The 14,731-nt window shown below is 46.1% G+C and overlaps 1 protein-coding gene across 1 annotated transcript in view; it reads left to right on the top strand.

Moving 5' to 3' along the window:
* POU6F2 (POU class 6 homeobox 2) overlaps window positions 1–14,731 on the top strand; it is a 484,815-nt gene that overhangs the window by 410,947 nt on the left and 59,137 nt on the right. Inside the window, exon 6 of the mRNA XM_047763270.1 lies at window positions 6,266–6,412. Coding sequence (XP_047619226.1) covers window positions 6,266–6,412 — 147 coding nt within the window. The remainder of the gene's footprint in view (window positions 1–6,265; window positions 6,413–14,731) is intronic.

Genomic DNA, 14,731 nt, shown 5'->3' with positions numbered 1-14,731 from the left:
GAGCGGCTCCAAAACCCATACTCCATAAAACTCACGGAGCTCATGAGGCGAAGGATAAAACTGTAGATCGTGGGCAGTTATGCTCCCAGGAGTGGTTGGAGCCCGTTGCATTCATAAGGTCCTCCCCGCAGAGAGACAGAGCCATAGAATGTAGGGCCACAGCCAAATGCCGCACACGCTGACATGTTTGCAAACGAGGTTTATGATGACAGACGAATGTCATCAGCCACTTTTCACACAGAACATCCTGATGACGAATGCCCAGATTCAACAAACCTGCGCGCTTTCGCAGGCTGCAGGATGAGTCTTTCAGAGAAAGAGAAGAAGGGGCAAGACCCGCCGTTGTGCAGCGACACCATCTGATGTCACACGTATGACATCATCAAAGAGCAATCCTTTTATGTTTTTGGCTGTACCTGCCACCTGTGAATGTTCCCAGGCCGGGATCAAACCTGCGCCACTGCAGTGGCAATGCCAGATCCTTACTCTGCTGTGGCACAAGGGAACTCCTAAGAGGAGTCCTTGAAGAAAGTTTAGCGAAGCTTGTCTTCTCATTACCAGTTAGTGTCCACAGTTAATGAAAATGTGCAGAAAGCACTATAGATTTGAGAACGCGGGTCTATTCTCATGATGAGATGAGTAACGAGGACCCCTGGTGATACGTGAATATAGAAATCAACCCCTGCACATCCTACAGGAAATTCTTTTTATAAATCCTCTTCCTCTGTGCCCTCACTATCAAATCAGTAACAGTGGGACCGACTCACTCACAGTATTTTGGCACGAGGCAGGAATTAAATGGCAAATGGAATTCCTTCTGGAAACCTAACTTAACATGTTGGGGAGAAAGTGTGAGATAACAGACTAGAAAAGGTGGCTGGTCTGCCCTCTCTCTAGCCTGGCCTCAGAATCAAAACAGTGCTTTCTCTGTACATTTCTCTGTAAATGATCAAATATGAGAGGTCCCAGACAAGCAAGCAGCAGCGTCATGCTTTAAATACTTTTCTTTCTAACGCCCTCCAGTTCCAAATAATTTTTTGGGCCCCATCTGCAGTGTGTGGAAGTTCCAGGGGCCAGCGATCAAACCCACCCCACAGCAGCGACCATGGCAACACAAGATCCTCAACCTACTGTGCCACAAAGGAACTCCCATCCCAAATATTTTTAAACAGCATGTTTATCTTTTCAATTATGAAACTCACCTCATTCAATAGTCACATTACTTGGCTAATAGCTTCCTTCAAGCTGCTCTTGAAAAATAAGCAAAATATGATGTGGCTGTGGTGGAGGCCGGCAGCTGTAGCTCTGATTCAACCCCTAGCCTGGGAACCTCCATATGCCGCAGGTGCAGCCCAAAAAGACAAAAATAAAATAAAATAAAATAAAATAAAAAGTTAGCAAAAGATAATAAAAATTTTAAAATAAAATAAAAATAAGCAAAATATAGTGAGAGAATTCAGTTTAAAATATAAAAACAGGAGTTCCCGTGGTGGTGCAGTGGTTAACGAATCTGACTAGGAACCATGAGGTTGCGGGTTCGATCCCTGGCCTTGCTCAGTGGGTTAAGGATCTGGTGTTGCCATGAGCTGTGGTGTAGGTCACAGGGGTGGCTCGGATCCCGTGTGGCAGTGGCTGCGGTGTAGGCTGGCGGCTACAGCTCCAGTTCAACCCCTAGCCTGGGACCCGCCATGTGCTGCGGGAGCAGCCCAAGAAATGGCAAAAAGACAAAAAAACTTAAAAATATATATATATATATATATATGTATATAGAAACAAAGAATTCAGTTACCTGTGTTCACATTATTTCCAGAATAAGAAGATATTTGTGGAGGGAGTTGTAATTCTGATAAGCTTATTAGTTCAAAATCCCGACCCACAGAATGAACGGTGAGAATCACGGCTCTGACGTTAATGAGAACACGCTATATGCTAAGTATTGTTCTAAACCTTTTGTGTATGTTGTCTCACTTAATTCGCATCATCACTCTGAGCTGCGGTGCATCTTTACACCCGTTTAACCTCTGAGAATGGGAGGCATGGTTTTCTTGCAGTCACAGGCCAAGGGGGTCTGTTCTCAGAACTGATGCCCACAGCGGCATGAGCGGATGGCCCAGGCTCTGTGAGGTTTGGAGCCCTTCCTTACCAGGACGAAACAGGTTTGGTTGTAGCATTCTGTTATTTCACTCTCTAAAATTTGGGCACACAGAGCTGTCTTAAGAAGTTAGTGTTTCAGAGTTCCCGCTACAGCTCAGGGGTAAGGAACCCAACTAGTAACCATGAGGATGCAGGCTTGATCCCTGGCTTTGCTCAGTGGGTTAAGGATGGCATTGCAGTGAGCTGTGGTGTCCATCGCAGATGCGGCTCAGATCTGGCATGGCTGTGGCTGTGGCATAGGCCAGCAGCTGCAGCTCCTGCTCCACCCCTAGCCTGGAAACTTCCACATGCTGCTAGTGCAGCCCTAAAAATCCAAAAAATAAAATAAAATAAAATAAAAAAGTTAGTGTTTCTAGTAGTAGGTGTCTAGAGTGAGGTTTAGCAAAGGAGAGCTGAATGTATTCAAGGCCCAGAACCCAGGGGCACGTGGCATGAGGCCTCTTTCCGTCTGCACATCCCTGCTGTGAGAGCGTACACGTTCATAAACAAGCAGGCGCCAGAAGCCAGCATGCGCCTGTTGAGTGGGCCCGTTGAAAACACAAGTACGCACCGCAGTGGGCCCTCATTTGGGCCGTGCTTCGCGGTGAGGCGCGTGAGCCGGAGAGCTCTGAGGGCTGCCCTTGGCCGCAACTGCGAACATCCGGTCGGTCCCAGGACATTAAGATGCTCGCCGTGCGCGTGTGCAGTGCCTGGGCGCCCCGCTGTCCGGATCTGCGCGGGGAGTCCCATCAGGAAGAAGCGCTGAGAGGAGCACTGCTCATAGGACGTGGCTGGAGACCACACCGAGCGCCGCGGCCCGAGGTGATGAGGAGAAGGCTGCGGTTGCCCGGCCATCCCGCCCCGTCCCTGCCGCAAATGCACATGCATGTTACAGCCCGGCCCCGGCAGAGTCACACACAGAAGAGCCAAAAGGCATTTACGACGCTGCCTCCATCACCAGCGGTCCACCCGAAATGCCGTCAGCTTACAGATTGACCTGCCCCCCCCGCCGCCCCCGCCCTCACGTCTAGCCCCGCATCTCAGGGATGGCGAGCCCCCCCCGCCCCCACTACCTTCACAAAGACCTACAGATGCAGAGCAGGAAGGAGGAGCGCCTGCCAGTTGGCATTTGCTCCATTAAGAGGGCAAGTTGGCAGAAAAAGGAACAAATGATGTCAACCGAAGACCACGAGATAGAGGAAATCAACGTTTTAAAAAATTAACCAGCAGACGTGCACTCTGGTGTGTGCCTTGAGGAGGCTACGCAGCCAATGGTTCCGTGATTGCTGCTACGGGGGACATTTTGCACCAGGAGGTAGGGAAGGGGAAAATACATTTTCCATCTATTTGTACCTTTTGCAGTATCCAATGCAGGTAATACCTTTATGAAAACTTGAGTAACAGTAAGGTGAAAAATTCAAAAAAAAATTAACCAAATCTGTAAATCTGTGATGGCTGAGGCCATCTTCCAAGGCAAAGACAGGCACCCGTTGCTGGCCCCATATCACAAAAGGTCAGAGCCTGCTTTTAAGTGGCTGCTTTGTTTTATATTCAGAACAATAGTTTATCCTTTATATAATGCCTACTTGTATTGCAGTGACATGGGATTCGAGCTGAACAACATGCGAGTGAGCTAGATGTCAGGAATTCTTACCTACACCATGTGTTGTATCTAGAAAATAATTCCAAAATTTCCTACCTGAATTTTTGATTGACCTAGATATTAAGGAAATGTCTTACAATTTTTTTTAAGTATTTGCTTTTAAGTAGGAATCACTGCTGGAGTTTGAGTTGTGGCTCCGTGGATTAAGAATCTGACTAGCGTCCATGAGGGCTCAGGTTCCATCCCCGGCCTCACTCTGTGGGTTAAGGATCTGACATTTCCGTGAGCTGTGGAGGAGGTCGCAGATGGGGCGTGGATCCCACATTGCTGTGGCTGTGGTGTAGGCTGGCAGCTGCAGCTCCGATTCGACCCCTAGCCTGGGAAACTTCATATGCCACAGGTGCAGTCCTGGGGGGGGGGGGGGGAAGGCAGTAAATAAATAAAAGTTCACCCCAAATTTATCCACAAAATTGCATCTGCAGCGTTAAAACCAAATTGCACATAATTCAGTCTTTGAGATGGAGAAGTTTATTGTGAGATCTCCCTGAAACCCAGGAATCTCCTTATGAGTTCAGTTTGTGTTGTATGAAAGAAATGCACACATAGCAGCTGGCAGATGACCTGGGACTTGTGTGGCGCTGGGCAGTGTCCATCCTGGCCATTTGGAGCAGGTGCTCCCAGAGCGGTCTTCTCACCGGAGGAGCGACAGCAAAGAACACACTGTGGACTCTTTCACTTTAGGGAATCAAGCCAAGAGGAAGGAGCGTTTATATTAAACATCCACCATTACTGGCCTCAGATGCACTAAACACATCTACTCCGGAAACCAAGATCAAGGCCAATTTGAAGTTTAAATCCCATGGTGGTTATCTAGGATAAGACAGGGTTTCTCTTGAGGCTGATGAATGAGAATTTTTTTTTTCTTCTTAAAAAGAAAATCATTATTATCTTTTAGGAAAGAGATAAAGGCCAAGTAATGAGCTGAAAATAGGTATCCATTTCTTAAAAAAAAAAAATGTGCTGGGCCAATAGTATTGCTGTAGAACTAGTTCTATGAAATTTGGTTATAAATGAGTCAAGAAGATAAAAAAAACCACATTAACGAGGGGGAGAAAGGAATTATTAAATTCTGGTCCTTTTTCATATTTCCTTCGATAGTCTTTCTGTCCTCACCAGATGATGTAAGCTCTCGGCAAATTTCCAAAGGAATTCGGTGATAAAATAGGTTTTGAGGGAAGGAAAGAGTAGAAAAGAAGAAAAAAAGAGAAAGAAAAAAGAAACGAGACAGTAAAGACAAAGTGAAGCAGGTTAAAAAGAAAAAGAAGAAGCATCTTTAAAAGAACTTCTAGAACTTGAATTAAATATGGCATTAATTTTTTTCCACCAAGGCTTAGTCTTGGCAGGTTTCTGCTAAATGCAGGAATTTCATGGGTGTGGGGATGGGTGATGGAAAAATGCATTATTATACACAATTGTTGTACTTGAGAGGAACTGTATGAAAAAAAATAACAGCCTAGAATAAATACAAATGAAATTCATGTATCAAAACCAATACTGTGAAAATAGTTTAAATGTTTCTTGCATTTATATCTAGTCATTAACCTAAATGCAGATTTTAGTTCAGGCTACACTTCTGCCTCATGGTCAGAAGGCTTGAAAACCTGCGACGTGGAAAATTGGCAGGATAAAGAATATGGAATTGGTCTCCACAGAAAAACAAAATTTGGCAGCCCTAACTGCCTCCTTGGGCTGCTCCCTCCCCTGACCCAGTCAAATTCTCCCCCCCTGTTTCCTCTTGTCCCGGGAAAGAGGCCAAGGGAAGGCCATACACCAACTACAACAGCAAGCCGAGGTCAACCTGACCGCTCACCAAGGGTCCTCTTGTCCTTGGCCTTGAACCCCGTGGTTCGGAGGAGCGGCCCTCCCCGACCCCAAATGCCCCTACTGCAGGCTCTTGCTCTGAGAGCACAGAGGCTGGAGGTTTCCATTTCTCCTGACTTTGGTTTCCTTCTTCCTTGGAGAAGGCAGTGGAATGACCTCGGACCCTAAAAGAGACTGCGATGCACCCGTGAAAGCGCTAAACCCGCTTGCAGAAATCCCTACCCGCTCTTCCCTCCTCCCCGCCGCCTCCCGTCCTGCGTTCATCCTGCGTTTGGACTGGCTGCCTCCAGGAAAGCAGACAGTGTCTCAGAATTGCATTTAGTCTAGAGGACAAAACCTAGAGACTTCTCTCAAATCATTTCTCCGTCGGGGAGGTCCTGACAGCCCACCTGGCTCCCGGCCCACCTGCTCGAGTCCCAAACCCAGGCTCCACGGAGCAGCTGGGGTTGGTGAAGACGAGGTCCCTTCCAGCCCCGTTTCCAACCTCACCCCAACCCTACAGCCTCAGAGGGAATGCCCCCCCCCACCCCGGGTTCCAGGCCCTTTGCATGAGCCATTCGGAGTGAGAACTGCCTCCCCAAGTGAATGTTGTTGCCGTGTGCTGTGCCTGTCTCGGTGGTTTCACCCTGATCTTTTCTCTCTTTGCAGCTGGTTAATAATCCACTAGCAAGTCAGGCTGCAGCGGCTGCAGCAGCAGCAGCCATGGGCTCCATAGCAAGTTCACAGGGCTTTGGCAATGCCCTCTCCAGTCTTCAGGGGGTCACGGGTCAACTAGTTACTAATGCACAAGGACAGGTGAGTGGGAGACGGGAACAAGAGTGAATTTTTATGGCAGATTGAACTTGGAAAGGAAATGAATTTCTTTTGCATGACAGTGATATGTAACCACAGCCATTCGAGGCAAATAAATTATGTTTACTGGCCATGATGAGGACAGGGGTTGGGAGGGGTCTATTTTAGCAGCAAGATTTTTTTTTCCTTCCCCTATAATGTCTAAGTTTTCTTTGGGTTTTATTTATATATAATGACTCGTGTTATGACCTTAATTGAAAAAAATTTACTTTTCGTGACTAGGAGACTCCTTTTTTGTTTAAAGTTATATTTTACAAAGAAAATTTCAGTTTTGCTTTTTTTTTTCATTTTTTTTGAAACTTGGGTAATGGAGGAAACTGGTAAGTTTCCTTTCCTAATTGCTCGACAATTTCTAAATTAGCCTTAAGAAAGCCAATTTCTGGATGCAAGGGGAGGTGGTGGGTTTCCAGTCAAGATGTCTCGTGAAGGTTAACAAAGTGAGTTAGAGTGATGCCAACTGCCAGTCGCGCACCTGCCTGGCCTCTTGCAAATTCTCACAAAAGAAGCGGACTTCCCCACAGCACGGGCTGTCCCCTCATATCACTAAGTGCCTGTGTCCTGCCACCAAGACGCCGGCGAAGCTTCAAATGCGGGTGGTTGGTCCCTTTTCAAGGCTCCAGTAAACCTAAAAGCTGCCTGCAGAGCCTAAGAGGTTGAAGCCGATAGTGTCAGCGGTGCCCTCCCTTCGAAGGTGGCGCTCGGCTGGGGCACCTGGTTCTCGGGTGTAGCTGTTTCTGATGATGAAACGCAAGAGAGAAGGAGCCTGCATCCTTGCCAAGATTTTCCCTCCCCGGGTTATGTACCCAGCAGTGGGGTTCCCACGTCTTGCTTGGCCCGCTCTTGGGAGAACAGGCATGGCCAGTGTCTTGTACCCTGTTTCGATTTTACATAAAGAGTAAACAGAGATGCATTATAGGCTAAACCGGCTCCATCCCCATCCGGGTGGGTAGCGGGGAGAGAAGAAGCTGACCTTGTTCTATTTCCTGGGCCGGTGTGGGACTGTCCCATCAGAAGCCCAAGGCCTGAACGATGGAGCTTGCCAAAGAGCGGCCCCAGGTAATGAATCATCTGATCGCAGGTGCACAGCACACACATCAAAGAAGGATTGTGTGAACAGCGTGCCCTCCGCAGTCACCTTTCAATGTCGGCTTGAACCCTGCTCCAGTCCCTTTTCAGCAAAGGATCATTTTATGCAGCTGGCTCTACATGGAGGCTCACAGAAGCCTATTAAGATTTCTGGAGGGGTGGGGAATTGGTGTGCAGGAAGGCTGGTTATGATGTCTGTAACTCAGACTCAGGTCAGGCCCATCCTGGAAGCCGCTTCCTTGCGTCATGCCCCCAGTAGGACACCCCGATGGGCCTGGAGATGTAAATTTTAAGAGTTCAAGAGACAACGTAACCACTGATGTGTAGGCCCTCTGATTTCTTTATTCCAATGTCCACGTGAAAGGTACCACGCTGCCCTGCCACTTAAGTATTTTTGAGGGAGAAAAATGCTTTATTGTTTAGAAGGAATTATTAAGGAGTTTTATGCTTCTGATGGTTGGATGGCTGAATTTTTGCCAGTTACACATTTGCCTCCTTCTCAGGGGCTAGAGTTACCACCTTTGCTTTGTGCGGCCTTGACCAGCCCGCGTCCTGGGACAGCTCTCCCAGCCCACGAGTACCCTTGGGAAAGTGGGCTTCCGAGTAGAATCTCGATTGGCACTCTCTATCTATTGAATAAGCGTTTATTTTAGCTTTACTTTTTCTATTTTAGAAACTGTGTTAGGATAGTTGGTTTGATATGGTATACGAATCTCCTAAAGTTAAAAAAAAAAAAAAAAAAAGGAGTTCCTGTTGTGGCTTAGTGGGTTAAGAACCCAACATACTGTCCTTCAGGATGCGGGTTCGATCCTTGGTCTTGCTCAGTGGGTTAAGGATCCAGCATGGCCCTGAGCTGTGGTGTAGGTAGCAGATGAGGCTCAGGTCTGGCATTTCTGTGGCTCTGGTGTAGGCCAGTAACTGCAGCTCTGATTTGACCCCTAGCCCCAGAACTTCCATATGCTGCGGGTGTGGCCCTAAAAAAAAAAAAAAAAAAAAAAAAAAAACAGAGAGAGAGAGAGAGAGAGACCCAACTTACATTTACAGAGAAATCCATCTTGCCTGCTTGTGACGTCTTGTCTGAGAGTTTAGACACACCCCATGGCATCGTGCCCTAGCGGAATGGGCCACATTCATTAGAGCACTGGGGGTTCTTTTACTCCTTGTGATAGAAAACCGTCACCTTCCCAGAAAAAGGGAAGCCCTATATCCTTGGCACAACAACACTTGTTTGAGCTTCGCAAAGTAAAGTAGTCAGACTGCACCCCCAAAGGCAGACCGTATTTGGCGTGGGTGCGTATGAGCCACGCGCAAAATACCATGGAAACTAGGATGACGTATTCAGCCCCCTTTCAGTTCCTTAAAAATCTCCGTGGAGCTTTCCCAGAAAAGAGACGAAGAGAAACCCTCCTGCCGTTCGAGACCCTTTCATTCTGCATTCTTGACATCGGCGCTTTCCCACAAGGGAAAACACTGAAATCCCAACCCAAGTTAGAAAAGTGGGTTTCGTTCCACTGATAATTTGGTAAGGTAGGTCTGTTGAGAAGGCGTCTTGGGGTGCGGCGGGGGTCGGGGGGAGGCGTTGTGTTCTCAGAAATGCCCTGGCCCCTGCTCCCCACTGCTACAATCTTGGCTCCGTGGAGACCAAGGTGGGACGATTCCGTAGGTAAGAGCGGGACGGACCTCATTCATACCTGCCTGGGATGGGGTTTAGGATCTGCCTCTTGCTGGTCTTGTGACACTGGAGCAATGACTTGGCCTTCCTAAACCAGAGCCTCATCCTCAAAATTCGAACGCCACCCCTGCAAGGCAGCCTGGGCCAGTGGCTCGTGCTCAGAGGGCAGGGAGTCCTAGGTCTGTGCCCTTGGCCACACAGATGTCCACCCCACACAAGAAGACGTGTCCAGATCTTCCTTCTGGCTCTAGGGCTTAGACTCTCAGCAGGAAGACATCCCATCCCCTGGGACTTGAAATTTTGCTTCCCTGTCCTGGAATCAGTTTCCATTTACTGGATCTCAGTAAATTTAAAGGGATGGGACGTCTCATTATAGCTAAGGATTTTTATGTTTTTTTTTTCCAATTAGTAGTTATGAGCATATATGGAGGAAAAACTTCAGCCACACTAGACCCTTTTTAACCCTGCCATTCATTTAGTTAATTTAGGAGTCAGACACCAGTCCTGAGTGAATAATTCTAATAAAATGCTAAATTCTAAATTCACAAAGCATATGCCTTACCCGGGTATGTTAAAATATTTTAAAATTACATCACACGCAACTTCACTCTGAGGTGGGAAGAGGTACCAAGTGTCCCAATGGTAGTTAGTGATAAGGAAATTGATAATGGCTATCGCAGTGCCGAGAACATTTTTTTTTATTACTCAATGAATTTATTACATTTGTAGTTGTATAATGATCATCACAATCCAATTTTATAGGATTTCCATCCCTAGGCATCCCCCCACCCCCCAAACTGTCTCCTGTGGAGACCATAGGTTTCAACGTCTGTGAGTCAGTGTCTGTTTTGCAAAGAAATTCATGTGTCCTTTTTTCAGATTCCACATGCAAATGAAAGCATTTGATGTTGGTGTCTCATTGTCTGACTGACTTCGCTTAGCATGATAATTTCTAGGTCTATCCACGTTGCTGCAAATGCCGGTATTTTGTTCTTTTTAATGGCTGAGTAATATTCCATTGTGTATATGGACCACCTCTTCTTTATCCACTCCTCTGTCGATGGGCATTTAGGTTGTTTCCATGTCTTGGCTATTGTATATGGTACTGCAGTGAATATTGGAGTACGTGTGTCTTTGCGAGTCATGGTTTTCTCTGGAGAGATGCCCAGGAGTGGGACTGCTGGATCAAATGGGAGTTCCATTTTTAGTGTTCTGAGGCATCTCCATACTGTTTTCCACAGTGGTTGCACCAGTTTACAATCCCACCAACAGTGTACTAGGGTTCCTTTTTCTCCACACTCTCTCCAGCACTTTTTGTTTGTAGACTTTTGGATGATGGCCATTCTGGCTGGTGTAAGGTGGTACCTCATAGTGGTTTTGATTTGCATTTCTCTAATGAGGAGTGATGTTGAACATCTTTTCATGTGTTTTTTGGCCATCCGTGTGTCTTCTTTGGAGAATTCTGTTTAGAGAAGAACATTTTGGTCCCCTCTGCTTACTGAATCGGGAACTGACACAGGTGTGGAAGCCAGGTAATGGGAGAAGCACTAGCTGTAGACATGTTTGTATCCAAAGTCAGCAATAACTAGCTCTGTGACCTTAAGCAAATTACCTAAGCTCTCTGAGCCTGTTTCATTATAAAATAAAAAATAATCAAATCTAGGAGTTCCTGTTGTGGTGCAACAGAAACAAATCCAACTACTATCCATAAGGATGCAGGTTCAATCCCTGGCCCCCCTCAGTGGGTTAAGGATCCGGTGTTGCCATGAGCTGTGGGGTAGGTCGAAGATGCAGCTCGGATCTGGCATTGCTGTAGCTGTGGTATAGGCCAGCAGCTACAGTTTTGACTCAACCCCTAGCCTGGGAACTTGCATATGCCACAGGTGCGGCCCTAAGAAGCAAATAAATAAGTAAAAATTAAAACTAATCAAATCTAAACCCCTAGGTTATAAAGATTAAATGAGATAACATGTGAAAAAAAATACCTACCATAGTACCTGAGTAGGCTGTGAAAGACTCAATGATTGTCATAATTCTCACTGTCACCATCGTGGTTCGGAGTTTTTCTAGCATCTTCTGGAAACCTTTCTTTGGTTTGGAGATATATATCTCAGGGGCAGTACAGTGTACAGGAAAAGCGAATGGGTTCCAGAACCACCCACCCTTGGCCCTCTCTTGGTTGACCTACCCTCTCTGTACCTCAATTTCTTTATCTGAACAATGGGGACTATGATGGCACCAGCCTTTAGGGCGAAAGGGCTTAGAAACGTCCGGCACGCCAGCACACATTCAATAACGCCATCGCTCGTGAGCCTTACCTGTTACTGTTCATCAAGAAGCTATGCGTTTGCGGTTTATGGCTGTGCGGGGGGGGGGGGGGGGGTGTTCCCAACACTTATTCAGTGGGATTGTTCAGGATTTGGCAAGTAGATTTACCATCGATTTGTTCAGCTACAGAATTGGCTTCCCTCATGTTCCCCCGGCAATATCTCTTTATTGGCATTATTGCAGATAAGTAAAAGCAAATGAAATTTTATTTTATCCTGGGGCTAAGGAAAGCATTTTACATTTTAACTGAAGCTCAGAATGTTTCCTGATGAAATTAGTTCTCGACCACTGTGAAATTTTCTTAAGTGGCAGCAAGTCAAAAACCCTCCTTTTAGCCTTTAAAGACCCATTCAAGCAAAACAAACAAACAAACAAAACAAACATTACTTTTTTATACATAAGTGGAAGAAAAATTTGAAGGGACTTACCTTAACTTACCATTCAGGTTACCAAGAATACACACAGCATTGTATGAATAAACGACAGCTAAGCAGAGCTGGTTTGGTGAGAAGGAAGGATTTGCTGCAGGATAGGGGCCACTTCCTAAATGACCACAAGACCATGATTAAAGAAGAACAATGTGCTGATGTGAATAGTAGCCCGGGCTGGAGCGGGATGGATGGATGGAGAGGCAGGAACACCACCAGCACCAGCTGGAGGACCACTGCAGTATCAACAGTGCGTTCAAAAGTGGTGAAAAATTCATGTATTAGGGGCGTATTAGGGGCGTTCCCTGGTGCCCAGTGGTTAAGGATTCGACGTTGTCACTGATATGGCAAGGGTTTGATCTCTGGCCAGGGAACTTCCGCATGCTGAGGGCATGGCCAAAAGAAGAAAAAAAAAAAAAACTACACGTTTCAGAATTGAAGACACTTAATGCCAACATTGGGATGCTCCTCTGAATTGTAACAAATCATAAGCCGACTCACATCTTTAGAAGGCAGTAGAGTTGCTAAGAACACAGGCATTGAAGGAAACAGGTCTGATAGGAACACGTTTCTAGCTCTGTGGCCTCGGAGACATTACAGGACTTTTCTGGGCCTCTGTTTCTCATCAGCAAAATGGGAGTGATAAGACTTCTCACATACTTTTGTTGGGGGGTTTTAGATGTGATAAGAGCAGGGAGTGTGCTTACCACGGGGTCTGCTGTGTCGTAAGAATTTAATAAATGATGTGAATTTGTCCATACGTTAATGCAAGAGCTATTCTTTGAGGATGAAAAAGCAGCACCTCACCCTGAACTATGAGTTGCTAAGGTCATTCAACCCATAATTTAAATAGAAAGATGAGACTCTTTTGGAGACAGTCGCTACAAGATGAACAAAGATACAGTTATAATACATGCAAATCTTACCCAAAGGATTGAGAGGCAATGAACTCATTCAGTAAGTGTCCCCTGAGCCCCTTGGTGGGTTTTATTAGGTCTGTTGCATTAGAGAACTAACAAAGACACAGCTGGCCGCGTCTGTAAAGCTAATTTTAAACTTTACGCAAAGGAGATCAAGTGTGGCGCTCTGACGTGGGACCAGAGCCAACGAGGTGCCTTAGCCACATCCAGCTAAAGCCAGCTGGTCAGCAGTTTAGGGAGTTTCACATAAACGCCGGAGTTTCATTTTTTCACAATGAAGCAAGTTAAATGTATAGAAAAATAGCAATAATTTTTACATGGAAAATAGTACAAAAGACATCTTTGTTGAGCCACCTAGACGCTAACTTTTCTCCACCCAAGCTTCAGCTCGTTTGCTTGTTTTTGCAAGTGGAGCATCACGGATACAGCCAAGTCCTAACCCCCTCCACCCTCTCCTTCGCTCCTCAGGTGATCAGTATGATACAGACGGGGGTGCCTTTTGTGTGAGTTTTGAATTTTTACTATAAAACATTGATTTTTTTTTTGTCTTCTTTATTTAGGGCCGCACCAAAAGCATATGGACGTTCCAAGGCTAGGGGTCAAGTAGGAGCTGTAGCCTTCGGCCCACACACACCACAGCCACAGCAACACCAGCTCCTTAACGCACTGAGGGGGGACTAGGAATCGAACCTGCATCCTCATGGATGCTAGTCAGATTTGTTTCTGCTGAGCCACGAAGGGAACTCCTAAAACATTGGGATTTTTTTAAAGTTACAAAATCTTATAGAATACCATTGTAATACAAAAATAGAATATATATTTATGTATTTTGAATAAATAAGCATCAAACACACTCTGTTGAAAATTCAGAGTAGGTATCTAAAAATTCAGAGTAGGTATCTAAAACTTCAGAGTTGGCGACTGTAGTATTTCCCCCAAAATATTATGAACAGAGCAATCTGTGTAGGCCATCCGTTCAACGAATGGGTTTGGCCATGTTTTCCAAACTACAACTGAAAACAATCCGGCAAGAGATTTTGTTTTCTCATATCCCATCACTGTGTTGTGCCCCCCAGAACTAAGGCTTGTAGGCAGTTTTATTTCCATATAAAAAACATTTTATTTTCTCATTTGCAAGTATTATATGAAGTTTGTTCTAAAGGTGTAAAAGAATTAAATCACATTCAGGGAAATGCATAGCAAGTAACATTGTTTAGTAGAACGACATTTTTGTTTTACATCTGCTCATTCTAGAGGCTGGGAAATCTATGTGTAAGGGGTTAGTAACATTATAAGAATTTTACCCTGGCTTCGTCCGAGTAATAAAGATAAAACAATAACCACAATAAACCGCCTCCCTCTTTCCACTAACAGATCAAATTTCCCCGCTGAGCCCAGTTAAAAGCTCTGTTTCCTCATTGCAGGAGAGGCCATTGCATTAAAGCAATGTTTCCTTACATGCGCCTCTCAAGACTCCGCACAAACCGGGCTTCCAGGGGAGACGCAAGGAGATGCTGCGCCGGTGTCGCGTGCGCATCCCCGGAGCCCGGGGGACTTGAGTCCCAGGCGGCGGGTGGGCGGCCGGGCCCAGCGGCTGATGAATATGGATGAGGACCCGCCGGGGGGCGCCCCACCGAGCGAATGCGCCACAAACCGCTCTAATTTCTCTAACCCCGCTTTCCCCAAACTCCCTTGTCCACCTGACATCTCAGAGAATTTTCTCTTTGGGAAATGCCACGTTTTCGAACGTGAAATAATGACTTCGATCAAAAAGGAGCCACTGCCAGGGAGGTTCTGCTCTGCCAACGGGGCTCTGCGGTGATGTCTG

The sequence above is a fragment of the Phacochoerus africanus genome, chromosome 16 (assembly GCF_016906955.1).
Source record: "Phacochoerus africanus isolate WHEZ1 chromosome 16, ROS_Pafr_v1, whole genome shotgun sequence".
NCBI classification, from domain to species: domain Eukaryota; kingdom Metazoa; phylum Chordata; class Mammalia; order Artiodactyla; family Suidae; genus Phacochoerus; species Phacochoerus africanus.
The sequence above is the reverse complement of the archived record's forward strand: the minus strand, read 5'-3'. Positions and strand labels throughout refer to the sequence as shown.